Below are 27,509 nucleotides of genomic sequence, written 5' to 3'. Positions count from 1 at the left end.
TAGACACAGTATGGGCAGCAGTGATGAGCGCGGCACAGATTGGCCACCTAACATCTAGCTAGACTTCCAAGTGAGTTCTGCTGTTCATCCAATGCTGATGCTGTAACACCAGTTTCATCGCAGTCACCAGCACTGGCTGGTGCAAAGCCTGCCAGCACAGCTGCCATCCCACCTTTAACTGCAGGGCTGACCTGATGTTAAAGAAAGTACCTCATAAAAATCCTCCATTTTTGCTACTTAGCATTTTTTCCCCTCAACCAATTAGCACCAAATGTAATGAACCTCCTGTATTAGGCAAATTACTGAATTCGCTAACTGATTTTAAACACCACATTAAACCATCATTTACAGGGGCTTCTGGATCATGACCCAAGAGAGGTAACTGCTTTGGTTTTAAATTTAAGCACTAACAGTGCATGGCAAGCAGGACTCTGCTGTGAGTATCTGTAAATGGCAAGCTTTGCTCCTAGCTCATTTTATTTGATACGTTTCATCTCAGTGACGCTAGCTAAGTCAGCGGCACTTCTAATGGAGAAATGCATACATAGTTCTTATGGTAGGGATGACCTTCTGCTCCCTTCTACTTTTATGTATGAGTGTTCTTTTGGAAGAGGAACCTGATAAAAACATCCTCGAGTTACAAATTATTCTGCTGACCACAAAACGTGTCCCAGCTTCTGCCAAGGAGTGAACAGCATCCCTTTGGTGTGTGCAAAGCTGGCCATGGAACTAAAGAGCCCTCCGTTCCCTAGGCTTCCCTCTCCTTAGCGGGTTTGGAGTTGGGTGGGGTGATTAATGAAATGACAAAGTCAATGACCCAGAGGAACCACTAGATTACGATAGAATTAAAAAAGAGAAATCCTTCATGGCACAGACATAACTGATTACAATCCAATCTACTAAAGTCCCTTCCACAAGTCAATGCAATCCCTGTGCCTCGATGGATGCTTTACATTAGCACTCAATAAATCCTCACTAGGATTACAGTGGCCTGGAGTTTAATGAGTCCATGCATTATGTTCCGCTGGAACGTCCCAGTTATAAACATTGGATGGAGGTCTGAGTTCAGGCATTTGTCATTTCAAAGAGGTTTCATATTAATGGTTTGTTTGTAGATATGCATAATTTCAGTTTTAACGCTATTTACTTCAGCATCCAGCTTTGAAAACCTCTCTTTCTTGTCTGCGTCCCTCAACCTTTCTCCACTGTAACAGTCTGCACAGTTTTCATCTCCTGGATACCAGGCACTAGTGGCTGAGAAACACACGGCATTTAAATGTCCAGCTCAAATTCACAGGTGAGATTTCATCAGATAACACTCAGTTTCCTCCACAAGAATCTCCTATTCCCTCATCTTCCAAAGAATACTAACTGATGAATAGATTACTGCACCTGCAAACAGTGGAACACCAAACCCCCTCAAGGACAATGGTTTTCTCTGGAAACAAATACAACTCCATGGATTTGTAGAAGAGATTAAGATAAAAGAGTAAGGCAATCACTTACACTAGGACAAGCATCTTCTCCTTGCTGCCCCACCAAGATATAGAGAGTATCATCCTTCTGGAGGTCAAAAATTCCCAGCACAGACACGCCATGAGACCGCACCATGGTGTTCTTCCCTCCTTTCCCACCAGCAGCTCCGTAGCCTGAGATACTGCAGGAAAAAGAAAACAAGAACCTCTCACCTGAGATGTCTCAGATGGGTGGAAGGAGCAAATGTCACTGACACAGCATCACAGAGCACTGCCCCAGAGGCCTGGCACTTGATATACAAATACCCAAAGCTCGGAGACTGAAGTTCTCTGCTCTGCTGGGTCTTATGATCTTGGCTAGCTACAAAACAGCTTATTTCTTAGGCAAACACTCGCTAAGGACAGAGTGAGTCTTGTAGTTTCAAACTTTCCTAGCCGAAACACATCTTGCTTCCCAGAAGGTGTACCCTTGAAAGGTGTGCAGCAACGAAGAGTGAGAGCAAAAGCAGGAGAGCTGATAAGCACAGTACATATGGCTAAAGAGAACATTAAGCACAAGATTGACAGGGAGATTTGGGAAAGCAGACAAGGTAACTGGTCCTGGTAGCATAGACCAGATGGGAAACGGCTCTCCTATTCCCAGGGCCAGAGGAATATTGAAGAGTGGATGGAACTAGCACTTCCTGCAGTGAACAAGGAAGGCAACCCCCTCCCCTCCTGGTCGCCGGGAACATCTGTCTGTCTCCAACTAGGAGTGGCCAGGTTGCGTACATCAGCACCTCAATTAAGGCTCTGGGACTTCTATTTCAAGCAGTCAGTACGTGGAGGTCCTTTATGTGCTGATGTACCCAAATATCTGGCTGTATCACTCTACTGCCCAGCTCCCTCTTCTCCCTTTCTCAGCACATAACAAATTCATTTACTCAAAGGAGATTTTATCAAAGGTTTTCAAAGTACTTTACAAAAGTCATGGTAAAAGACACAACTCCATTGCAACAAAAGACAGAATCACTCCCTCCTCAGTGAGTGAGTGGTGGTGCGGCAAACTGTTTATATCTGAAATAAGCAGGTGGTTCTCCACTGATGTGAGCAGCTTTGCAGCTCTTCCCATGAGAGCAAAATTCAACCCGGAGCCTGTAAACAGTGACTGCAGGACTGAGGATACAAAACCTCCCCTCAGCTTCCTACCTCATTACAGTTTAGGTGCTCTGCTTTACCTCTGTCCTTTCTCCAGCACCTGGGTGCCTTTGCCCAGCGCAGTCCTGCTCACCAATGGGCTACAAGCAGAAGGACCCAGCCCTGCGACCTGGAACAGGTTGGGCAGCCAGCACACTCTCAGACAGCAGCTTGCCTCAGCTACAGCATGAGGAACTTGCCCCGTGACACCACTCTGAGGCAGCCAGGATGGAGCAGTTCTGATGCCGAAGCAACTACAGAGCATCAAGAGCCCCATGAAGCACACTAGATACTCAAAACATGACATAATGATGTTTGTGTCACCCTCAATACCCAAAGCAATCATTCCTCAGTAAGGCTGCACTGGAGCCAGCAGGAAAAGCAATGGACACAGCACTGGGTACTGGACGAATCTGAAGAAGGAGCTGATTTGCTGTGGAATTTTGTGATGGCTAATGAGGTGCACAGTGAGCTGGCAGGGTTCATTGCCTGCAATTAGCAGCCGTGTTTTCCGTGCATGAACAGATTTTGCATATAACCAATGATGTCAAGAAGTTCAGGAGAGCCCATTTCAGCCTCATTCAAATGCTGCAGTCAAATAAAAAGCAGATTTAGGCAACAGTCATTCCCATTCAAAAGGAGCGTCACTATTTAAGCAGATGGGTTATCTTCAGATTTTAGCAGGTTCCCATTCCTGAGGCACAGCTTTCTTGTACAAGAGGAATCCATTTAACTATATCAGCCTTGAGGAAAGATTCAGACCATCCTGAGCAGATAAAACCAGAACACAGAATACCTTCCCTCTTCTCTTTTACTATGATACTTCCAGGAATAGAAAAAGAAAACTGCACCTTCAGGAAGGTTCAGCACGAGGGAAGGTTTAGACTGGATATCAGGAAAGACTTCTTCACTAAAAGAGCAGTGAAGCACTGAAAGAGGCTGCCCAGGGCAGTGGCGGAGCCTCCATCCCTAGAGAGGTCCAAAATATGTGTGCCCATGGCATTTTTGGACATGGTTTAGTAGGCACAGTGGGGTTGGGCTGATGGTTGGACTGTGTGAGTTTAGAGGTCTTTTCCAACCTCAGTGTTTCTATGATTCTACGAGCAGAGTGCAGCGCCTGTGCAAACCAAGGAATTTTCCAGGCTGGAGGAAAATTCCACCTCTGGGTAGACAGGTCATGAGAAACACTGGAGCTTGTTAGGACAATATGAGGCAAAGCAGTACCGAGGCCAGCACGCTGAGGAGAACACTTTCTTGCATTGCTTTGTGCAATGTTCTTGTGCTATCTTACAAGAAGGGACCAGAGAAAAGAGAGGGCAGTGGAAGTGACAACAGATGGGGCACTCAGCAAAATGGACTAAAGACTCCAGCTTTAAAAGTAGAAAGAGTTCAGATAATGGTTACAGTTCACTTCTCTCACACATGCTCATAAGCCCAGATTTGGGATGACACGACCTTCTGAATGCTTAGAAGTGCGGCAGATCACCCAGACCCTCAGAGATGGTGGAGTTGTTCGGCTGTGGTCAGTTTGTGCCAGTGGAGTTCTGTGCAAAGCTGAGCTTTCTGTCTTTGTGTCTTAGTAACACGTATTCTCACTCATGTTCACAACCTATATACTTCTTGCACAGTTATCAGGAACACAACTCACTGCTCTACCCTGCACCATGTAGAAGGCACTGACGCGGCAGAGCAGCAGCTTTCTCAGGAGCCCAACAGCCAGCTGGAGGGCTTCATTCCCAGGTCAGGCACCCTGGGGACGGCAACCAGGCTAACCTACAGGACGACAGCATGGTGGGCCTGCAGGGCAGAGCTACACACAGGCAGTGGGTCCAGGGTCCAGGAAGCCCTAGAACTGCTATCTCAACTTGACATTTTCCTAGGGCTGTGCTGTGCTGGGGACTCTGCTGCCCCTCCAGCAGCCCAGCATCTAGAAGATGTCAAGTTAATTTAATCTCACAATTGCCTCCTCCTTTCCCCAGGCTGTGAATTCTCTATTGTAGCCTTAAGAGGTGCAGAAGAGAACATAGTTCATTTCTATATAGGTTACCAATTGCATTAGCCATTTATTCTCTCTACAGAATCTAAAAGTCTGTTGGGTCATTTACAAGACTTCACTAGACAGGTCCTCCCTGCAGGACCCATGCTTTGTATTGTGTAGCAAGAAGCAGCCCACAGTTGCACTGGAATTCTGGCTCTCATTGGGCTGTGATATTAAAGAAATGACAGTGCTTTAAGTTTATTGCCTCTTTTCTTTGGGGCTATCCTTTATAACCATATTTACTGAATGCCAGTCCTGAAAAATTCTGTTCACCTCAGGCAGCCCATTTTTGATAGCTGAGTAAAAGATCATTAATGCCTTTTTCATTACCATCAATCCCTGTGGTAATAGGCACTCGGGCAGAGCTTGAGCCGAGCCAGCTTTGCGAAGCTGCTTTACAGTACCTTCTCTTCAGACTAACATCAACCTCAATATTAATGTTCTTTCTTAATAAAAAAGATAAAAAGGAAGGTGCCAGTGAGTTTTAACCGAAATTTGTTCAAAGCCTCCAGTGGAATGTTCTGCTTTGAAATCCATGACACCATCATGGGAATGATGCATAAACCCCACTGCTAGGCAGGCACCGATTCACACAGACAGCTCTGCTTACAAACTGATGCAGGTGACGCCTCAATGTTGCCATTTAGGCACAGAAAACCAAGCTTCAATTGCTCTTTTTTTTTTTTCCTGGCAAGAGGAAAAAGAAAAAAGGATTGGTAAAGATCTGATTAAGCGGCATTGAACCGTATCTGATCACCTCCCTTTGAAATAACTCCACAGAGGGATTCAAGCATTAGAACCCTCTGTATGATAGAGCCTAATGCTTAGGTGACTGGCTTCCAACATCAATTCCACAGGGGTGAGTAAGGACTGTACCATGCCTGAATTCTGAACAGTCCAGATGTTGAGTGCAGTTTGCTGCAAGCTGTCCCCTAAGAAATGGTGACATGCAATTGTGCCTCCTGTACCAGATGCAGAGTGGGAGAAACTCATTCTGATTCCAGGATTCAACAGATGGCATATAGGATATGTATGGCCCTTGGCCCAGGGAGGTCAAAATACTTGATTTTCAGTTACTGATAATGCTCTCCCAACCGGTAACCATTCAGGCTAAAGATATGTCTGCCTCAGACGGCTGTTCCTCTCTCTCCTCTCCTTCACCATAAAGCTGCATCTTCCAGACAAGAAACCTGAGACTGGAAAGACTGGAAATCACAGGATCAGGGAGTAGTAGAATGCATATCAATCTGAATACAATACCTATCTATGCCTAGCATGTATCTGCAGCCTAGAGAAGTCTGGAAGGTGAAGACGTATCATGACAAGCCGAGACGGTTCCCTTACCTGTATGTGTTGGTTGACGGCACTCTCCAGATCTGAATGCCCTGGAGAATTCCTTCGGCTCCTACGACCACACTGAGGTTGGAGTTCCTGTAGGCATTGTTGCACTGGCTCTGTGTGGGGCCGTAAGGCCCGCTGGCACCGCAGGTTGTGAATAACCAGTGATCTGAAACAGAGAGACACACAAAGGTCAGGGAGCTGTTCTGCTCTATACTCACTCTCTCTTGTTGGACAAGGAGAAGAACCTGGTCCCTGAGCCAGAACAAATCCTTGCACAATTCTTTCACAAGACTCACAGTGCTGTGTACCCCAGTATTCAACAGCTTTTCACCTACATCTCCTGAAAGATGTCACAGCTTTAGTTGTTCTGGGGCTCAAAAAGGCAAAGATCACAGAGTAGAGTAAAACGCAACACAGATCACCTAGTTTTGAGGTGTTAAAGTGCTCATAAACTTGAGACTGGGGCGTTTTAGCCCTTCCAGTTTCTACAGGCATTTAATTAATCATTTTATTTCATATGGGAAAGTAGCTGTTCATTAGAGAAACATTTGTAAATGTATCATCATCTCAGTATTATTTGAAGTAATTATTTGCTCACAAGAGATTCAAGATTCCAGTTAAGCTTCAGAAGGCAAACACCTAGCCAAGTCTGGTTAAACAGCATCCAGTACTGCCTGTTCTAGGCCAGATCCATAAGTGTGCATCCTCTGGAGTTCATCCAGTTCAGCCCCCTGCTAAATCAGGAGCATTCCAGCAGTTGCCCAGGAACGTGTCCAGGCAGATTTGGATTTCTCCAGAAGAGACTCCACACCTCCCTGGGAAGCCAGTTCCCAGGCTCCATCATCTGCACAGGAAAAGTTTTTTCTCATGTTCACGTGGAACTTCCCGGGTTCTAGTTTGTTCCTGGTGCTCCCTGTCCTGTCACTGGGCAGAGTTCAGTCCTCTCTTCCTGCCTCCTGCCCATCAGATATGGATCAGCACAGATGTGCTCCTCTCTCCGTCTGCTCTTCTCCAGATTGATCTGACTCAGGTCTCCCAGCCTCTCCTCCTAAGAGGGATGCTCCGGCTCCCTCATCATCAGCACAATCACCAGCTACATGGGAACACATCACTACAGCCAGGCACAAGGTCTGGATAACCTTTTCGCAGACCAATCCTGAAGCTGAGCTAAAATTCCTTCTTGTAGAACAGTTCAGTGCATGAAATAGATCAAATCATTAGGCAGGACTTGAAGAATGGAAGTGGCTGATACTTCTGAAAGCCTTCGTAACAGTCTGGCCATTTCAGGGAGCAATGTAAAACTGCTGCCTTAGGGAAGTGTTCTGCTCTAAGCAATGCTGGGAGAATTCTCCCTTCTTACTGCAAAACCCACACCGCTCTCCCTCCACAATGCCCTAGAAAGGTCTTATACAAACCTTGCTATTGCTACTTGTTTGACACGGATAATTAGGTACTTATTTCTCACATCCTTCTGCAATGGATGGCAGCACAAAGTCTTAGAAGAAGACTTGGAAGATTGCCCCTCTCCTCCTCCGCCTCTATCTCCCCCAAAGCTCAAGAACAATAAGTAGGAGGGGAAAAGCACCCAAGAAAGGAGGGTCTAGAATTTCCTAAGCAAAACAATTCAGTAGCTCTGGTATCAACACTCTGGCACCAGACATTACTTATGTTTATTCTTGCAAAAAAAACCCAACCCCAAACTAAAGCAAAATCTCCCGCAAAATGGAAGATGAGAGCTTCATGCTGTCAGCTTTCACAGTGATCTAATGCTGCTGCATCCCAGTGGGCTCAGCCACCTGCACTGAAACATATGGTAGCGGAGCAGACAGGTAAGTGCCTTCATTTGGAACAGTAAGAAGCCATTTGGATGCCTCTGGTGAAACATGAAAAGCATTCCCAAAGGCAGAAGCAGGTGACCTTCAAGAGGACAATAAGCCCAAAACACCAGAGAATCAAAATGGAAACCGGAAGTGATAAAACCCAGGACAGATCACAACACATGCATACTGCTGCTATGGTTAAGCTCTGCATTTGTGATTTACCCTCTCTAAATCTTGTTCCTTAGGTCCCTGCTGCCCCGGCCCAGGCAGAAGCTCTCCAAGCCTATTGCTCCTATAACTGAGCACAGCTGCATCTGAAACTGCAACTCTTGGCTCCCGCTGGTTTCCAGGGACAGAGGAGACATGAACTATGTCTTGTTCCAAAATGCGTTTTAATGGCCTCCGCTTCTCTAAGAGCCCAAAGCCCTGATGAAGCAGAAGGAGAATACCCTCCTGCTGCAAACATGATGCCTCCAGACTCCAAGCTGAAGCATCCAGAACAGCTTTCCTACTGTCTGCAGCAACCAGTGAGGGCTCCTTCCAGAGCAGAGGCAGCAGCAGGGCAAGGGCAAACAGCGCTGGGAATTAAAGGGCAGAGAATGTGCATCTAGGCTCCTAGAATTGTGCTTTGAAAACAGTGTGAGAGGTTTGGGGAATGAAACCCCATAGATATGTTATGCCAGAGAGAGTCACGTGAGGCATCTGGAGATGACTGAGCACAGGAGGTGCTACCCCAGTTTTCGAGGGCAGTCCTGTTGTGCCTGACACAGCGGCGTGCACAACACTATGTGAAGCCTCCCAGGTGCTGCAGTCCTGCTAGTAAACCTGTTTCCTTGCTCTGCACAGGCAGATGGCAGGCAGAGATAGGAGAAGCTATGGTTCAAAACAGCCAAGCTGGGGGGGGACCTTGCCCAAAATACTGCAGGAGGAAGCCTGGCCCAAGCCAGGTCCATGGTGAGACTGCCTCGATGTGAAGTTGCAAGGATTTCAGTACAGCCTACAGCCAGGGTCTGTGTGAGCTCCTTGTCTGTCACCATCAGCACATCGCCCTCCTGTTCATCTGCACTTTCACACTCAACACTAAAAGCCAGGCCAATGTGTAATGGCTTTGCCATCGAATACAATGGGACAGAACAGGGCACAGGAAGGAGTTGCCCTTATTTCGATACCATTAGGACAGGTGGGTCTTAGTTACAGTTCTGGATACAGACCTCCGTCCACCAGCTCTCTGAAGTGTTTCACAAAGTCAACCCTCAATCTGCAGGTGTAACTGCAGCCCGAGATCTGAAACCACGAACCCAGAGCACTGCCTGTCTCAGACAACTCACTGCTGCTTTTCTGAAGTGAGAATAAAGTAAATTCACTCCCTGGAAAGTATTGACTCTCTCCTGGTTCTACAAATGATGGCAGTATGTCCCATGAGCTCAGGGAAAGCATTGCTACAGGCTGCTGCACACCACAGCAGTTTGCAGTAATTCAATTTGAAGCTTTCTTTGATCTCCAAAGACTACAGCAGCACCGAACCGATACTCCTGAAGCAGCCAGGTAAGCAGCACAGATTATTTCCATCGCTGTGCGCCTGTGGTCCATCACACACTCCTCCCTGCTGCAGTGTGCTACAGGCTACCGTCACTGGCGTCGCATGCTCAAATGGTGGGAAACAAAGCAGGACTCTCCAGTCTACATCTGCCCAAACACTGGCAGGTTTTCGGAGTCCATCCAACCTCACACAAGTTACGGGTGCCTGGATTGCTGAAGCAGCGAAGCATTCCCTTGAGGAGAACTTATAGGCAGTTAAATATAGGGACCCTACGTACCCTGTCATTGGCAGTGGCAAGACGCTAATTTGGTTTAAAAATTGGAAATGCTTGTTTAAGGCAGGGAAAAAAGAAAAGAAGTGAAGATTACACTGAGACTCAGAATTGGGGCAGTACATCTCAGTGGATAATTTATACAGCAGCTAATGTGACAGAATCCCCATGTTGACACAACACATGGCAGAGGAAACGTGCTGGCCCTCCTCAGCCCCCAGCAATCTCCCCATCCTATTGCCAAGGTCTCAGCAAGAAAATGTTTTTTTTCCCTAAAAGTTATCTTTGGAACAGTATAAAATACCCTTACTGTAAGCACTGGAGAGCACTCATTAAGTTTCTGACTGAGCCAGTAAGCCATCATATATAGTCTAAGCAACCTCAGTTGTGTGTTGCCAGTAATGTCAGGGTTGCTTTGTGCTCAAAGTCTGTAGGCAAAATAAATCACAACAATATACATCAGAAATGTGTTCAGTGATGTAAGGAAGAAAGAACCTTTCAATGTTGCTTTGGGTTCTGCTGTTTAACAGCATCCTGTGATCAGTAAACTGAGATTCTTACGTTTCTCAGGACTAAGTTTGCCAGAGGTTAACTGGATGGGGCAGGGTTCGGAAGATGGTGGCAAATGGCAGGACTGGGTTGTGCTCACAATCATGGTTCCTGAATCGTTACCTGCATCTACACAACGATGTTAACGAGATATAAAATGATCATAGGAATTAGTGAGTCTTGCCAGAAACACCAGAAGCACTTCCACAGGCACAGCCAGAACAAGATAAGGCCAGCTCTTCAACTATTCATGGAGTTATGGGTTCTACTTCTGTCTTCCCATTTTCTGAATCGGAGTGGCCATGGAAACTTTGGACATGTTTTTCAATTCAATGAGAAGAGCATCTGCAGTGCTGACAAGTACACGCCAGCCTGATCCTGAGCATCATCTCAAAGAAATACTCAACGCTTGACTCATGCTTTAGATTTTCCTTAAGTGTCCATATAAAGGGAACACTATCAGGGTGTCCATGCAGGAAATTACCATCAGACCAACAGGGCACCAGTGACTGTGGCCAGCAATGACAATGGCTCATGTCCTGCTGCCTTCCAGAACTGGACACTAACAAAACAGCATGAAGAAAATTGATTTCTTTCCCATGTTCCACTTAAAAAGACAGTGGGAGGACTCCATAATGGCTGTTAAGTGAGACATGTCACTAACTTTTTGGAATTTGTTTGTTCCTAATTACAGGAGAAATGCATGGGAGGTAACAAAGACCAAGATGGGTGGAGGTGTCAAAATTATTTAAAACCCGTCCCTGAGATTTATAGCAGTTTCTGCACGATTTAAGTTGCTGTTCTTAAGAGCAAACAGCTTTAAACAGGTCTAAAATGTGTGAATTTCAATTGAATGACTAACTCTGGACAGCAGTTACCCCAATTTGACTCTGCTATGTTGGGCTCTGGGTGTATGCTGATTTTCAGTATTGTAGCTTCTCTACTGTCAACTCTACAGAGAAAGCAAGTGTGACCACTGCAATAAAGAAATTCATGCCAACATGATCTGAAATCTCACAATCCATCTCTGATGATTTTCTATCCCTGTTCAGGATGCTTCTTTTGTTGGGGGGAGGGCACTGAGCCCCCACTGAGGGCACATTCGCTCCGTTAATTGATGCTTAATACAAAACCCACAACTCTGCAGATACCTTATTGCATTATGCCAACAGTTTACTTGGTATAATTGCACACAAAGAGCAACCAAATGTAATTTTCTTTTACTTAATACTTGCTCTGATGTTCCTTTCAGCTCCTTCATCTGATTAACTGATGTGACTCAGAGTTCTTCTGAGAAACAGCCATACGAGGACGCATAAGAAGGCTCTCCCTGATGGAAGACAAACTCTGTACAACCACCAAACATGGCAGGGAAGAGACAGGAGCTGCAGGAAAACAGTAATCCAGGCAGGATGAGAAAATTATTTGATGACAGTTTCCACGCCAGAAACTGTGGCTGCACAGTGGCGGTGGATATGCAGATCCGATGGAACAAAGCAGGCAAGACAGAGGAGAGGAAGGTCAATCATGCTGTACATTCCACACCATTTCTGTACTATGTGTCTTGACAGGACTGAGCTGTAAGTGGGACAACTGAGAAGTTGAAACATCAAGAGAGAGGCTGTCCTCATGGTATTTACAGTCTATTCAGAAGACCCAGGAATCTTTAATTAAAGCTTGATTGCTCTGTGCCTTGTTATCTCCTTTTGCCTACTGAGAATCCTGCTCCATCTCCTCCAGTTTCCAATTTGTTTACCTAGCGCTCCTTGTTACTGCTCACTGTATCTTTCCATGCCTGAATCTCCCAGATTCCAGCGTTGCCTAGAAAAGGAAATTGAATTGGTTTGATATAAATTGGCTTTTTAATTGGCAGTTAAACTCCCTGTAGAGGGATGCTATGGCTTGAGCAGCTTTCAGTTTTACTTAAACTAATGCCTAATCAATTTAATAACAAAGCCAAGATAAGCTTGGTTTACATCAAAACAAGCACACAGCCTTTTGTACAGACTTAACCATTTCAATTAAAGATCCTCATGCCACTGAAGTTGATTTGAGCTGCTGGTTCATGCAGGCTTCCCTACAACTTCTTTGCAGGCTTCTTCTAGAACCAAGTTTCACTGGAAACCTGTCAGCAAGGAGCTGGCATGTAACATTAATCCACTGAAAAAGAATGCATTTGCACTGCTCCGTGATCATCTAATGGCCACGTGGCACTGCAAGTAACTGTGTGACTTGAAACCCACACGAATTCTCTTGTGTTGGTCCTGGTCACTACCAAGAAACTTGAGAATGCAGCACTGCCACGTCAGTTGTAGCAATTTGGGGTCTTATTCCATGCAGTGCATCCATCATCCCATAGGATTGACAGGGCTTAACAGGCTTTTGGAAGCTCTAGGATCTTCCACAGCATGGCTCTGTTAGTGTTTTGATATTCAAGGGCACACCAAGCTGCAATTAGCAATGGCAAGGTAAAGCAGTAAATCACTGGGTACAGGGCTTGGGGACAGGGAGGACAGAAAGACTGGTGGGGATGACTATCACTTCTGCTGGAAAAGGATTTCCAAGCACGAGAACAGTGTGTGTAAGAGGTCGTTCTCAGTTACAAAGGAGCAAATCAAGGCTTGTACCCTGGAAGCAATGGAGCTTCTTTGGATTTGCAGCCATGAAAACAAAACAGCACCTCTCTTTCAGATTGCATTTAGGGTGAGCGCAGGGTGGGCATTGGGGAGGGCATTTCACTATCCTGTTGTCTACTCAGCTACAGGAGCACGTCTCTTTGTTTTAACATGATCCCTTAAGGAGGAAATATTACAGTGTGTGATCCATCACACCAGACGGCTCACGTTTCTGTCATTGCTTGTGGCTGAGCTCATACTGACCAGTGCTGTCTATGGGACTGTGAGGTGGCACAGATGCTGTCAGTTCACCCGCACAACAGCAAAAGTGGCCATCAAGGCAAAGGCCTTGACAGACCCAGCCTGAGGCTTGGTAAATGCATTACAGAGGCAGAAAGAAACAAGATAAAGCTGGGTAAATGCATAGCCTAGGGACCAAACAAATGTCTGAAGTGTTTACTGAGAGCAGGGGCCACACAAAGAACAGATTTGGTGCCATGGAGACCCTCGGAAATGCAGTGACTTCCCACCGCAAGAAGCTGCAGCTTAGCTCCTCTGGTTTCTGCCCCATCTACAGTGAGAGCACAAAAGGGAGGAAAGTGCTGTCGAGTGATTTCAGACCTCAAGGGTGGGGGACAATTTCAGACAGAACAGGACCGAGGATCAAGCCCAGAAATCAGGGAAGCTGGCTTAGACACCACAGGATTTACCTTGAATTTCCACTCCAAGTTCATAACATATTATTGAATTGCTTCGAGCACCTCAGCGATCTCCTCTCCTACCCCCACGCAATCTGACTACCGTTATTTCTACTGTCCAAGCTTTTACTTGAACTGTATTCCTCAGGTAGGACGGGGAGCAGAAGAGCAAGGAAATGTTCCATCATTTTAGTTCTAGTGAGAAGCAGGAGGTATCGAAATTCTTGAAGAACCCTGCAGTCAAAAGATTCCTAGCTTAATGCTCACACTCCTGAACTTCAGGCCCTTCTCCAACCTGAACCTTGTACCCAATGGTTTTAGTGTTAACAGAACAGCAGGTACCCTGAAAGGAAATGTTTGGCTGCTGCAGGGAACTCTATCCCCACCCAAGCACTGATATTCCTGCAGAAAGCCAGCCTGAGGTCCATAATCTATACTTGTGTACAGATTCTACTGCAAGAGCACTGATGTAAAGTAATACTGAAAGCACTTAGAAGTACAAGGTGGCCCTGCTTAGAGGCAGGGAATGGAGATACAGAAATCAAAGGGAATGTGTCAAAGGGTATTCAAAAAGGACAAAAGAGTCTTTTTGGAAATTATATCTTTGTGACCAGACCAAGCCTACATGACATTTGTAACAGAGCTAGACACAGGACACAGCCTTCACAGCTAAAGCACCGCTCCACCCAGCACAGCATCCTCTCACAGGGGCTTGTTCCATCTGCCTTGTTCTCCTGAGACTCCTGCCTGTGCTCCTGTGCTTGTCTGGCTGTATGATGCTTGGTACATAAAATATCAGTAAACTCCATCTGATGGCCACTCTTGGCCCGCAACTGGACTGTCACCAGCCTCCACTGCCAGTGCTCACTCCACAAGGGACTCCAGGTACCAGCAGCTGCTCTGCTGCAGCAGCACAGAGCGGTCCGGAACACCCAGCATTTCAGGCAGGCTCTGAGGGCCACGTGCAGCTTTGGCCCACAATGGCTGCACTGCTGCTGGTATCAGAGCTAGCCGTACTAGTTTCTGTATTTCAACTTCACACTGGAGGCTGCAAAATGAAACACAACCTAGGACAGGACTCAAAGAAGTTTCTCTAAGATGGAGGAGTGGGAGAGGAGGTGGTAGCAGGAACAAACCCCTGGGCTTAAGGACCAAGTAAAGAAGGCACATAACAACCACGCTCCTGTTCCCTGCCTTAAGAGCGGTGGCAGTTCCGACTGGCAGATAACCAGCCAGCCGAAGTGAGGAGAAATGGCTGCACACAGCGTTGAGGGCAGCAGTGACAGCAAGTGCTCGGCTCTCCTGCAGTCACGCTTCCCTCCCATGGTCAGCCCTGCTCCAACAGGCAGTCTGGAGGTTGGGAGCACCTGAACCAAACCAGGAGGAGCAGTGGGCAAGGAGGAGGGAGGGAAGCAGACTCAAATTGAAACGCACGTGTGGACCCCAAAACAGACATTGTGAATGCGTGGGCAAGCTCAGGAGAGGGAAGAGACAAACATTGGGAGACAGTAATGTGACGGGGAAGGAAGGAAACCTTGCATCTTTTTGGCCCATGCCACTACAACTCAGCTAGGAAGAGGAGCTGGGGGACAGGGGAGAAGGAAATAACATTGACCACGCAAGGCTGACACTTCCAACTAACTACAAATCATGTTTTCAAAACAAAGCCCAATGCTGCATGCTTCTTGATGGGCAATGAAACTACTAGCAAAAAAGTGAAGCAGTGTTATTTCAAACTAAGCCCATATTGACTAGAGATGAGTGGTCAGGTCACCACATGATGGACTCAGTCCATTTGGACACTCTGTTTTGATTTCTGCCTGTTTTTATGTGGCCATGACACCAAACAAACTGCCTCTCAGTTTAAAAGCACTTTTTACTTCAAGAAGAGGAATCCTTTGCTTCCTTCTTTCACCACCTTGCAATCAAAACCCATGTTACAGTAAACAGCTAAAAGTAACTGCTTTGTAGAGCCTGTTTTGTTTGTATGGTACTCAGTAAAAGCTCTGAACAAAGGCTTTGGTAAAAAAAACCTAAAGGAATCATTTTGTATTTGGCCACATCTAACTGGAATCTGTACCAGTTGGTAATCTCTGCTGTCTGAAACACTTCTCTGACCAGACAGTTACCTGCTGGGCCAGAAACGGGGGCAGCGTTGAGCTGGAGATTTCCCAGAAGCTTTTGTTCCCATCCAAACTTCTTCTGGCCTCCCCTGGTGAGCAAATTGCTGGAGTCTGGAGTGGTGCCTCGAGGGGTCTTCTCTCCGCTGACTGGAAAACAAGAAGTCAAGGACCGGTTTATTGCCAAGGGTGGCTGTGAGTCACTACGTAACCCCAACCTGAACTGCAGGCTGCTCTGCTGCAAAGGAGAGCCTGCAGGCACAGGATTGAACACTTAACAGAGGGCAGATCGACTTTCCATTGCTGTTATGGGAACAGAGACAAATGAAAAACAAACAGGAATGAGTGAAAACAAGCAGGAACGAATGGTGTGCAAGCCAGCAAGCGAATGAAGACACAAAGCAGAAATACAGATTACAATCCTTGGCAACAGCCTTTTCTCTGAAGGAACTTTTCGTCATATCAAATCTAAACCTCCACTGGTGCAACTTGAGGATATTTCCTCTTGTCCTATCCCTTGTTACTTGGGAGAAGAAAACAACATCCACCTCACCACAGCCTCCTTTCAGGCAGCTGTAGAGAGTGATGAGGTCTCCCCTCAGCCTACTCTTCTCCGGACTAAACAGCCCCAGGTCCCTCAGCTGTTTCCAGAACCCCTGTGCTCCAGACCCTTCCCCATCTCTATTCCACTTCCTCGGTTCTTTCAAACCCTCAATGTCTTTCTTGTAGTGATGGGCTCAAAAGTGAATCCAGGATTCAACATGTAGCCTCAATGGCACTGAGTACAGAGGGATGATCCCTTTCCTACTCCTGTTGGCCACACCATTGCTTTTTGGAGCCAGGATGCTCTTGGCCTTCTTGGGCCACTGCTGGCTCATATTCAGCCACTGTTGATTAGAAGCCTGAAGTCCTTTTCCACCAGGCAGCTTTCCAGCTGCTCTTCCCCAAACCTGGAAGGCTGCATGGGGTTGTGTTGGCTCAAGTTAGTATCAGCCATGGGATACCTGCCTTTTCCTAGCCAGAGTCCAATTGCCATTCATTCTGATAACTGCCAGACGGCAAACCAGGTAAGGTGGAACTCAATAACCCCAGACTGGCTCCTGCGTTGTCGGAGTGGATAGGTGACATCACTGCCTCAGCTGGAAGCTGGCTGCCACACCATACGTCTCACTACCCATCTCTTGCTACACCCAAACCCCATGGACTGGTCAGCTCCACTAATACAGTATGCACCAAAACAGTCTCCTCCATCCACACACAGTTATTTCTGAAACATTCCTTTGCTTTTTAAGAGTCTTTTGATGATAGCAACACTCAATCCTGTCCCCACAGTTCCAATTCCTTTCCAAACTCCAATTCATGGCAAATCAAAGACAAGTGACTTGTAGATAAAAGGAAAACTTACTCGTTAAATAGCAGTCCAGACTGAGAGAGATGTTGTCAAAGGCAACAATAGCATCAGATCCTTCTTCCCATGAGGCGCTGATCTGAAACCAAAACCTGTACAGATCGGAATAACAGGGATTAAATTCTGTTAAGGAGATGAAACTCAAGAGATCTTCACAATTAAAGCAGTTTCAGAACAAGGGAAAAAAGCTTTACTTTTCCCATATAAAAATATGAAATTCACAGAGAAAGCATCACCCCCCCCCCTCCAAGAAGCAAAGCTGACTCGAGGAGAGAAGCTGTACGTGAATATAGGTGAGCAGAAAAAAAGCTCACAGACCCTCTTTGCTCCGGAGGCAGAGCCTGAAGCACGTGCAAGCATCTGTGCGTGAGTGTCAGGACAGAAAATACAGTCCCCTGGCTTCAGGCACAAACAAAATCAGATGCCTCAGTGATTTTATTCTCACAAGTGATTTACACCCTGAAGCATTAAGAAAAATAAGCAGGCTGGGGCTCTGGAAGTAATGTGGAGTTCCTAAAAGGAACTGCCAGTCAAAGGCTGAAACCAATTTAGAGTGTATTTGGTGCTGCTCCACCCTCTGGGAAGCAAAGGATCTCTAACAGTCCTGGCAATCACAGGGGAGATGGACTGACACCAGTTACTCCACAGGAGGAGCAGAGCTCATTATCTCCCTGTGGAAGCTGAGCAGGTTGGCTGTAAATCACTTCCATGCTCTTGGCCGGCTTTTGCCAGGAAGCTCTATCACCTCTACCCTCCCAGCAGGCAGATCCCTGTAAATTCACCTGCAGTGACAACACAAGTCAACAGGAAGAGCAAAAATAACCCACAACCAAATACTTCAAATTGGATCGTTTATCAACCACACATTCATTTAGGGCACTTGTGGGCTTGGATTTTCCCTGAGCTTAGCATGTCCCTGTTCTCCCAGTGCACATGTGCCACAACAAACCACACCACTGTTGAGGAAGGAGAGCAGCTTCTAACATCACCCAACCACGGCCAGAGAGGCTGCAGCAAGACTGAAAACCCATGAAGCTATCACAAGCTGTAGATCAAGCTGCAAGAGAATATGAAACATTATTTAAACCCCATTGTCTGTTGTATCTCGGTGTTCTGTTGTGTTCTTGGAGAAGTTAAGCCATCCATGGGTCTCTAATGTTAGTTTCAATACTAAAGCTTCTCGCTCCTTGGAGGCAGGCACTGGACATATAGAGAAACTTTCTAAAACAGACCTTTCATGTCCTAAAGACACGGGCAGCTGCTGTGAAAGAGAAGGTGAGTGACACAAAGAACAGTGGATATGGTGAAGGAAGGGGTATCCTTAGCATCAAAGGAAACTTCAAACAGCAAGACATAATTTTCCTTTGGAAATGATCTGTCTTTCTCAGCTCAAAACAAATCTGAAGATCACAGGAACATTGTTTGCCTTCCCAATCCACGCAAAGTGCAACCACAGCCTGATAGTGCCAGAAGCTTGACAGTTTTCAGCTGCTGAATCTGAAACTCACTGTGGGAATGTCTAGGAGGAGAACTGTAAGAAACACAAAAGCTTTGGATATTAAACTGGCTTCCAACTACACCGGCTGTCCTCCCCCGTCTGCTCCGCAGCTGACATCCCATAACACTTCAAATGAAATTACAAGCTCCAGCATAAATATAAGCTGTTTGGTGGAGACAACGCTGTGCGAGTTGTAAACAGAAGCGGTGGGACAGACCAAGAGGGCTCTGATCTGCTCCCTCCTGGAGTGACTGTGCCAGCAGCAGAGATAAACCAAGTCGTTATGTGAGCCAGGTCCTGACCCATCACAGGTCACAGCCTGGTATATTATGGAGAAACAGCCACGTACCTTGGGCTGTAACTACAGGCTGCAGCTTGGCAGAAGCTTCTCCCTCCCTGTTGTGTGCTGCTGAAACCTCGAGGAAGAGGTGAAATGGGAAGGGATTGAGCTCTACATCATTCCCTTAGCCATGTCTGAGTATCAGTGACCCTTGGTGCTACACTGAAGGGACCACTGGAACTAAGCCTCTGATGCATCTCCTCTTCTGTCATTTCCTGGGGGCACACACTGAGCTCATTTTGATGCATATTTGTGTTTGGGAGGTGCTAAACTGAGTGCAAAATGAATTATAAAGATAAATAAGCAGTTCCTCCATGTCACCTTTTCCCTCCCCTTCAGCAGACTCCGGCTCAGACTGCACAAAGGAGGACACCAACACCTCTGCAAAGACCACGTTCACCTTCTTTGCACCTCCAGGCAATAAATACTTTTGAAAATAGCTTTGGATAATCTCCCTGGCAGAACCTAAGCTTAGTGCTCCCAGGCTGCGCTGTTCATGCTGTGCCTTTCCAGACAACAAAGGGCTGTTCTGCGAGAACCAACCAATATTCAGAAACAGGAAGGTGTGATAGGAACCAGTGCTTCTGCCACTGACAAGGAATGCCACCTCACAGGTTTGTGTAAAAACACAATGGGTTGTTTTCTGCTTTTCTTTTTAGAGATTGCCTGGCTGATCTCACCTGCAGGAGTGCACGGACCAGAACACTTGAGGAGTTTCCTAAGTTCACCAGGGATGAACAAAATGACTGAAAGGCCTCCAAAATACATCAATGTTGAACACTGTTAGGACCATAAGTGCGGCTCTGGCTGCCTATTAATCTGGTGGTTTTGCTTAATATGAATGCAGTTTCAGTACAAACGTACTCTTGAGACCAGCACTTCTGCAACAAACAGTTCATCTTTTCCTCTTCTCCAGTTTAATGCCACTATTAATTTAGGACTATGATGTCTTTCAAATTCCATCAAAACAAGACCATCCGTTAACCAAGACTTCAGTCATTAGCTTTGGTGGTTTTAGCTTAATGGGCTAATTAAGGGAAATTTAATCAAAACTGAAAATGGAAATGTCACACATCAGTAGGATGGAAAAGCCCCATAGACGTCATTCTCTTGCCCTTCCCCCCTTTTTTTCTTCTATTTGATCCCTGAAGTCAGTGAAACAACTCCCTTGGGCTTTGGCAGAAGCTGACACAATCTCCTGAAGCATCACCTGTTGCAGGGACTCAGTCCAACACTAGAGAGACATCTCTCACACATCCTTCTGCACAGATCCAAGAGGGCTGTGCTGACCATGCATCCAGTGCTTCAGCCGGCACCTACACCACACAGATACCACTCCACAGTGCTGGGCAGATGAGCTCACTGCAGACACAGACGTTGTGGTGGATGGCCAGGAAAGAGCATTCCTGAAGGGCATTGTACAGGAGCAGCAAAATTACTGCTGGCAAGTGCGTCATGACTGTCGTTTAATGAATCCCTGTACTTTTCTCCCATACAAACCATCAGCAGGTAAAGTCTGTGTTTGTAAGCTAGATTTCTTCATAGGAATGAGAACAGGGCTGCTACAGAGGGCTTTAATGGCTTAGGTATTAAAGAAATTGCTAATTGAGGGCTGGTGGAAATGACTTCTTACTTGTCTTTCCTTTTGCCATGCCTGAACCCAGAAGCACAGCCACAAAACATTCCTGAGAGGTGGGATACTTGGGAAGCATCAGTTCCATTCTGCATAGCTGCATGTCAGCAAGCTGTGAACATAACTCATAAAAAACCTTTTTGCTTTTCAGTCTACATGAGGCAGATGGGAAATATGGTACCAGGTGGGTAAAACCAGCCTCATTCAGATCTCCCTTTCAGAGAACATAAGCGCAGCTGTCAGAAGGGAACAAGTTTTACATAAATTCAAATCCCATTCAAGGGTGACTGCTGATCGAGTATTTCAGTCGCAGGTAACAAACAGCACTGAAGCATTAACAGACAAGCCTTTTTTCTTTGGTCCAAACTGTGAAATCTGAATCTAGATGAACAGTCCCTTGAAAGGTAGGAGCAAGCATATTCCAATACAGTTAAACCTGACACAAACAGGATAACACCAAAGCTTCTGGCTGCAATCTTCCTCCTTCCTCAGGATCTTTGAATCCTGGGTTTTATTTCAGTGTGGGCAGTAATGGAGCTACATCACATCATCCGGGGTTTCCCCTTCATCTGGTCTTTCTTGCTTACTTATTTTTTCTCGATCCTAACAGAAGACTGGTTCTCCCAGAATACCTGGGGTTTATTTGTAGGGGGAAATCCAGAACTAAAAACACGACAATACATCCATAGCTACGTTGGTACAGCCTCCATGAGGCCAAACTGTTTTGCTAACAGCACCTCTCTTTAGGTCTTCACTGCACAGCAGTGTTAGCTTTTGGGTGTATTACATCATCTCCTGTTCAGAGGGAAATAAAAAACGTTCTCCTTGAACTGAAGGCCTCTGAAAGCTGATTTTGTGCAAATTCTGCAGCTGCCTCCCTTCAGTAACAGCTCTGAATTCCACCTCAGTGTTGTTGCACAGACAGTTCGGGTTTCCATTAGCGAGGCTCACACAGCTGTCTCCATGCTGTTATTTTAGAAAGGCTCATAATCATTACTTTTTTCCTTTTTATCATAAAGACAGGGATTATTAACCAAGATGGAATGCTAATCTCCTCTGTACTCAGTCCCCCATGCAGCGACACGATCACAGCATGCCTGTACGTACAGCTCCCATTTCCTACCTTGTAATGTTTTGCCTCTGATGGAACTGATTTCTCTCTCTCGCTGGATGAAATAATTATGTCTGAACCTGCTTGAGACCGCAATACTTATGAAACGGGGCAGTTTCAGGTCACTAACCCTTATTACAGTCAGGTTGCCATTAACTCCACTGTTACAAATGATGCATTGTTAGCTCACCTCACAAAGGAATACTTACAATTTGGGATGAAAGACTTACTTGGGAGGAATGAGATTATTTGGAGAAATACAAGCACATTAACCAAACTCCGTTACAGTGACAGAGCTGCCATGCAGGTGGGCACTCAACAGCTAGCAATAAGGGCTGAGATTTGAAGGTGTTACTAAATACAGCCATACAGAACACACATACGTACAACATCTGTCACAAGCACCCTGCACACAGTGTCACCAACCCCCCTGTTCCAGAGGAACAGAATAGCCCTGGCAGAATAACTCTGTCTTCAGAGGAAGACGCCAGCAGACTGCTGGGTCCAGTTCTCTTCAATATCTTTATCCATTATCTGGACGAGGTGAATGAATCTGCCCTTAGTAAGTTCATGGATGACACTGAGCTGTGAGGAAGTGTTGACCTGCTTGAGGGTAGGGAAGGTCTGCAGGGGCACCTGAACAGCCTGGATCAATGGGCTGAGACCGGCGGGATATGGTTCAACAAGGCCAAGTGTTGAGTCACACACTTGGGACACGACAATCCCGTGCAGGACTACAGGCTTGGGGAAGAGTGGCTGGAAGGCTGATGGGCAGAGAAGGATCTGGGCGTGTTGGTTGACAATGACTGAACATGAACCAGCAGTGTGCCCAGGTAGCCAAGAAGGCCAATGGCATCTTGGCTTGTATCAGAAACAGTGTAGCCGGCAGGACCAGGGAAGTGATTGTGCCTCTGTACTCAGCACTGGTGAGGCCACACCTTGAATTCTGTGTTGAGTTTCAGGCCCCTCACCGCAAGAAAGACATTGTGGTCCCAGACTGTGTCCAGAGAAGAGCAGCAAAGCTGGTGAAGGGACTGGAGAGCAAGTCTTATAAGGAGCAGCTGAGGGAACTGGGGTTGTTATGAGGTGGATGTTGGGTTTCTTCTCCCAAGTGACAGGTGATAGCAGAAGAAGGAATGGCCTCAAGTTGTACCAAAGGAGGTGTAGATTGGATATTAGCAAAAATTTCTTCACCACAAGGGTTATCAGGCACTGGAGGAGGCTGCCAAGGGAGGTGGTTGAGTCACAATCCCTGGAGGTATTTAAAGGACAGGTAGATGCAGTGCTTAGGGATATGGTTTAGTAGTGGACAGGTATGGTTGAACTCAATGATCTCAAAGGTTTTTTCTAACCAAGTGATTCTATGACGCTACAGAGCAGAGGAGCAGTGAGACGGGCATTGAAGTCCACTCTGATTTCATTGAATCACAGAAAGGTTTGGGTTGGAAGTGATCTCAAAGCCCATCAAGTTCCAACCCTGCTTCCACTGGATCGGGTTGTTCAAAGCCTCGAAGTCCCACAAAGTAGAAGTTAAACAAAGTGATGCAGGACCACACTGAGCAACAGTGGCTGAGCTTGTTGGATGGATGCAAGACAAAGAATAAACAGATCCGGGTGTGGATGTGACCAGCGAATGCAGCTGTGGGAACGTGCAGGAAGACACATCTCTCCTGTATGGAGGGTCCCTGTTCCACGAATAACAGGAGACAAACAAGTCCACGCAGACCCACAAAACATTTGGTCTGCACAGCCTCAGCTTCAACAAGGGAGCAGAAGTCAGGATAATTAGGATTTACTTCTTAAAGCATCATTTTCATTTCAGCCCATTAGAGCTAATCCTTTCCCACCTTTTCCACTGCCCTGCAAAGCAGCTGCTAGGCAGACTGGTGATAGCAAGCATCAGCCTACAACAAGCTCCAGGGAATCACTTGGTTATGCGTGCTTGTGCTTTATCTAGGTGACATACCTTAACCACCCTGTTCAACTAACAGAATCACTAATTATCAGCTGCACAAATCACTCACCTTCAATCACATTAGGCGTCTGTTGCTCTTGCTGTCACATTCCCTCGACTATACCATCATTAACATTTAAACTCACAGTTATTTACTCACTAAAACCGAATGTATGAAGCAAGCCCAAACTGCCAAATACAGCAGAGCTTTCAAGACTGTTTCCTACTTGTGTTTCTGTGCAGTTAAAAAAGAACTACTAGCAACAGGCTCATCACGTATCATTGGAAAACAGTAATTTTCCATCAAATAGAACAATTCTACAGTAACACAGCCCTCTAAGCTACTCTCAGACACTTCAGCACTGCATTGATTTGTACATTCCAGCAAGCTGAAACAACCAGTTCTCCAGCCTTCACTGACCCGCGCAGCCAATCTCATTTGTGGATAACCTGTCATGGAGGGGCAGGCAGCCTCACAGGTACAAATGGAGCACAACAAGGGTTGTGAGTTCATGTTGAGTATATTTAAGTGGCAAGTCAAAACCAGCACCTCTGGAGGCTTTGCTGTTGGCCTGCGGTAAGCACAATCCACTCACCTGACAGTTGGAGGGGCTCCTGCCCATAACTCGCAGCTTTAACTGCAGCTGCTTTGGCAGCTAATCCTTCCCAGCCCTCTGCCCTTCCTGCCCAGGCACAGGAGATATCGAGTTCCTGGAGGTGCGACCCAGCTCTACTGACCGCCACATCATATGACCAGACACTCAAGACCTCGTCAATGCCTTCCAGAATGAGGAAGGACAGCCAGCTTAAGGGGAGATGTAAAAAGACAGGACTTCAGCCTCTGGACGCCCACACAGCAAAGGTGAGGCCTCCCACGGGAGGAAATCTCAGCTGAATGCTCCCCTAAGGATTAAACGTGAGGAAAGAAGATAAACCCCTCCTCACTGTACTCGTGGAAATTCAGCATGTGTTCAAAGCCACCAAGGCTCATGCAGGGCTGGAAATTGAATGTCCCTCTGTCCCAGTTTAGCTGCTTTGTCACACTCCTCTCTGCTTTCTGTTCCTGCCAATTCACCTGAGAAGTCCTACCTACGATCTCCTGCCAAAATGTAATTCGTCCCAAAAGCCTGAAGGATATGAAACATTTAAGAAATGTCTGTTTCTAAAGATAGAGTCACTTTAATTTCTTGGACATCTTCCTAATAATTCTTTGAAGTGCTATGAGGCAAACAGTTTTAGAGCACTTTACTTTGTTATTCGTAACACCACCCATTCAGCTTCCCAATCACAACAGGATGAGCTTTCATTTTGTGTGGAGCTGGTGCACTGCTGTGCTTTATTCAAGAGCTTTATGTCCATGAGTTGATTTAAAGTTCCAGCTCTTTCCACAGGAACATTTGCAATACATGCTTCTTCTAACATGGACCTTCACAGCTTCTGTCATCGGAACCAGTTAGAAAGAACAGACACAGCAAGTCCCCAGCAGCACCAGCACTGTGTTCGCATCAATTACATACTTCTTGCACTTCAATAAATCTGTCATTTATCACTAAAGCACACAGACGTAACCTCCCCACGACTGTTCTGGTGTGCATTGCCACAAAGCTCCTTCCTAGTTCATACATCAGCCTAGATTGTCTAAAGAACAGGTTTTAGGATCTTGAGAGAACATCTACATTATTTCTAAATCTCAAAGAAGATTTCTTCCTTCTCAAGAAGGGCTGTTCTCAGCTCACAGAATCATTAAGGTTGGAAAAAAATTTTAAGATCATCCAGTCCCACTGTAAGCCCAATACCACTGTGCCTACTAAAACATGTCCAAAAGTGCCAGATCTACAGGGTTTTGAACCCCTCCAGGGATGGAGACTCCACCACTGCCCTGGGCAGCCTGTTCCGGTGCTTTATCACTCTTTTGGTAAAGGAATTTTTCCTGACATCCAATCTAAACCTCCCCTGGTGCAACTTGAGGCCATTTCCTCTCATCCCATCGCTTGTTACTTGGGAGCGGAGACTGGCACCCACCTCACCACAACCTCCTTTCCAGGAGCTGCAGAGAACGATGAGATCTCCCCTCAGCCTGCTCTTCTCCAGGCTAAACAACCCCAGGGCCCTCAGCCACTCCTCATAACACTTGTTCTCCAGACCCTTCCCCAGCTTACTCGATCAAACCTAGAAAAAAATCATTATGATAGTGCACTTGCTGTGGATAAATAAGGACAAAACTTTTCAAGAGACACCAGAACTTCAAAGCTTCCCTTGCTTATGTTTTAACTTCCAGCAAACTCCCTCCCCTTGGGAACCCAGATCTCTGTCTCTATAAGCGATGGGGACATAAGGGTGTCAGTGCCTTATCCATAACAGCCAGCACCACATATCAGCTGCATCTGCGATACCATGAGCCACTATCAGCCTGGCTCACGAGATCAAAGTATTACCTGCCTGCCTGTGGAACCAGAGAGGATTTAAAGGACAGCAATAGCATAAAAGCACAGAATAACTCAGTTACAAAACATTCCCCTGACAACATTAGAAAGTAAATCCCATAAATAACAATGGCAAAATGCACTGTTCTTCAACTGGAACACAGCTGGAGGGGATGTAGCACCCAGGTATGTTTACAAATGCTCCTTCAGCAGTGACTGCACACTAAGGTTGATGCTGGTTGTTTGAAATCACTGAAGCACACATTAATTATATATTCAAGGCTGAAGTGCTGGCAGTGTCCTTGTTGTACTTGCAGTCTATGTGCATCCCTGAAAGCCAGCAGAACAAGACAGATTCATATGTTTGTTTAAAGTTCTTATGAGGAAAGCTATCCCTTAATGAAACCCATTATTTCTAGGCCACAGATCTCCAAAGAAACTAAGGACCCCGACTGTAGACTCATCATGCAGCCTGAGGGCCAGGGCAGCAGGAGGTGAAGTCTGTCTGCGACTTCTCTGCAAACAGCAGAAGCCAGAGCACACACAAAAAGTAAATACTGAACATCAGAGCATTCCCTTTAAGCTGACATGTAAGAAACAGCTAAAACAACACTCTGTAAATAAGTATATGCTGCCAGATTAAGCATATGCTGCCAAATAAACTCTTCGTGGTCAAAACCAGAACACATTGACAGGAGAAAGAACTCTTTGTGAGGCTGAGCCTCCCATTACAGCTAATGCAATTGAGTCCAGATGCATCCTGGTCTGATATTCAGCAGGTTCTTCTCCCAGCTCTTTCATCCTCAAATCCAGACACATTGAACACTGAGGGCTTTGACAGTCACAAAAATACCAACTATGGAGCTCATATCCAAATTTAGCAAACCATGTAAGGGGAACAAACATGCTACATGGAACAGTAGGTGAGGAGAACGATTATTTCCAGTTGACTGAATGAAGACACAGAAGTTTAGGCACCTTACTGTAGACTACCTAGTTACCCACCTTGCAAACCCAGCTCACTACTCAGAAGCTCTAAAATTAATTGCTTTGCTCTAACTACTCAGTTCTCATTCCTTGCTTGTACCGGAAGATATCTCAGGGACAAAGTGCTTCCTCTTCACGAGGGATCCCCTGGCCATTTTCACTGCCAGATAGCTAGTGGTGAAATGACTGATCACCATGAAGGCAAACGATAAGGAGACTCATACCTATCCAGTAGATCTGGGAGAGGTAAGATTATCCACTGCCAAATTCCCAAGCCTTCACCATAATCTGAATGCCAGAACGTCCAGCTCTGTTCTTTTCCCGTCTTGTTCTCCACCAGCACCAGGGATACATTTCCCAGCAAGACACCATGGATGAGCCATGACATTCGCAGCTGGAAGAAAGAGAACATACAAGATTAAACATCAGAAATATTGCCCCAAAGTTAACAAAATTCCCAGCTCTTCCTTAATTTCTTTGGTTTCTAAGCACCAAAAAGCCGACTGTCCCTT

The 27,509-nt window shown here is 46.1% G+C and overlaps 1 protein-coding gene across 7 annotated transcripts in view; it reads right to left on the bottom strand.

Moving 5' to 3' along the window:
• The window catches only part of ALK (ALK receptor tyrosine kinase), a 298,563-nt gene that overhangs the window by 28,886 nt on the left and 242,168 nt on the right, over positions 1-27,509 (bottom strand). For all 7 annotated transcript variants that reach the window (XM_054063538.1, XM_054063534.1, XM_054063535.1 and 4 more), the window contains 5 exons: positions 27,222-27,391; positions 17,049-17,143; positions 15,653-15,793; positions 6,034-6,196; positions 1,507-1,657 (listed from right to left, as the gene is read on the bottom strand). In XM_054063538.1, the coding sequence (XP_053919513.1) occupies positions 1,507-1,657; positions 6,034-6,196; positions 15,653-15,793; positions 17,049-17,143; positions 27,222-27,391 (720 nt within the window). The remainder of the gene's footprint in view (positions 1-1,506; positions 1,658-6,033; positions 6,197-15,652; positions 15,794-17,048; positions 17,144-27,221; positions 27,392-27,509) is intronic.

Source organism: Cuculus canorus, chromosome 3 (genome assembly GCF_017976375.1).
Source record: "Cuculus canorus isolate bCucCan1 chromosome 3, bCucCan1.pri, whole genome shotgun sequence".
Taxonomy (NCBI): Eukaryota; Metazoa; Chordata; class Aves; order Cuculiformes; family Cuculidae; genus Cuculus; species Cuculus canorus.
Note: the sequence above shows the minus strand (reverse complement) of the source record. Positions and strands in the feature narration are given on the sequence as shown.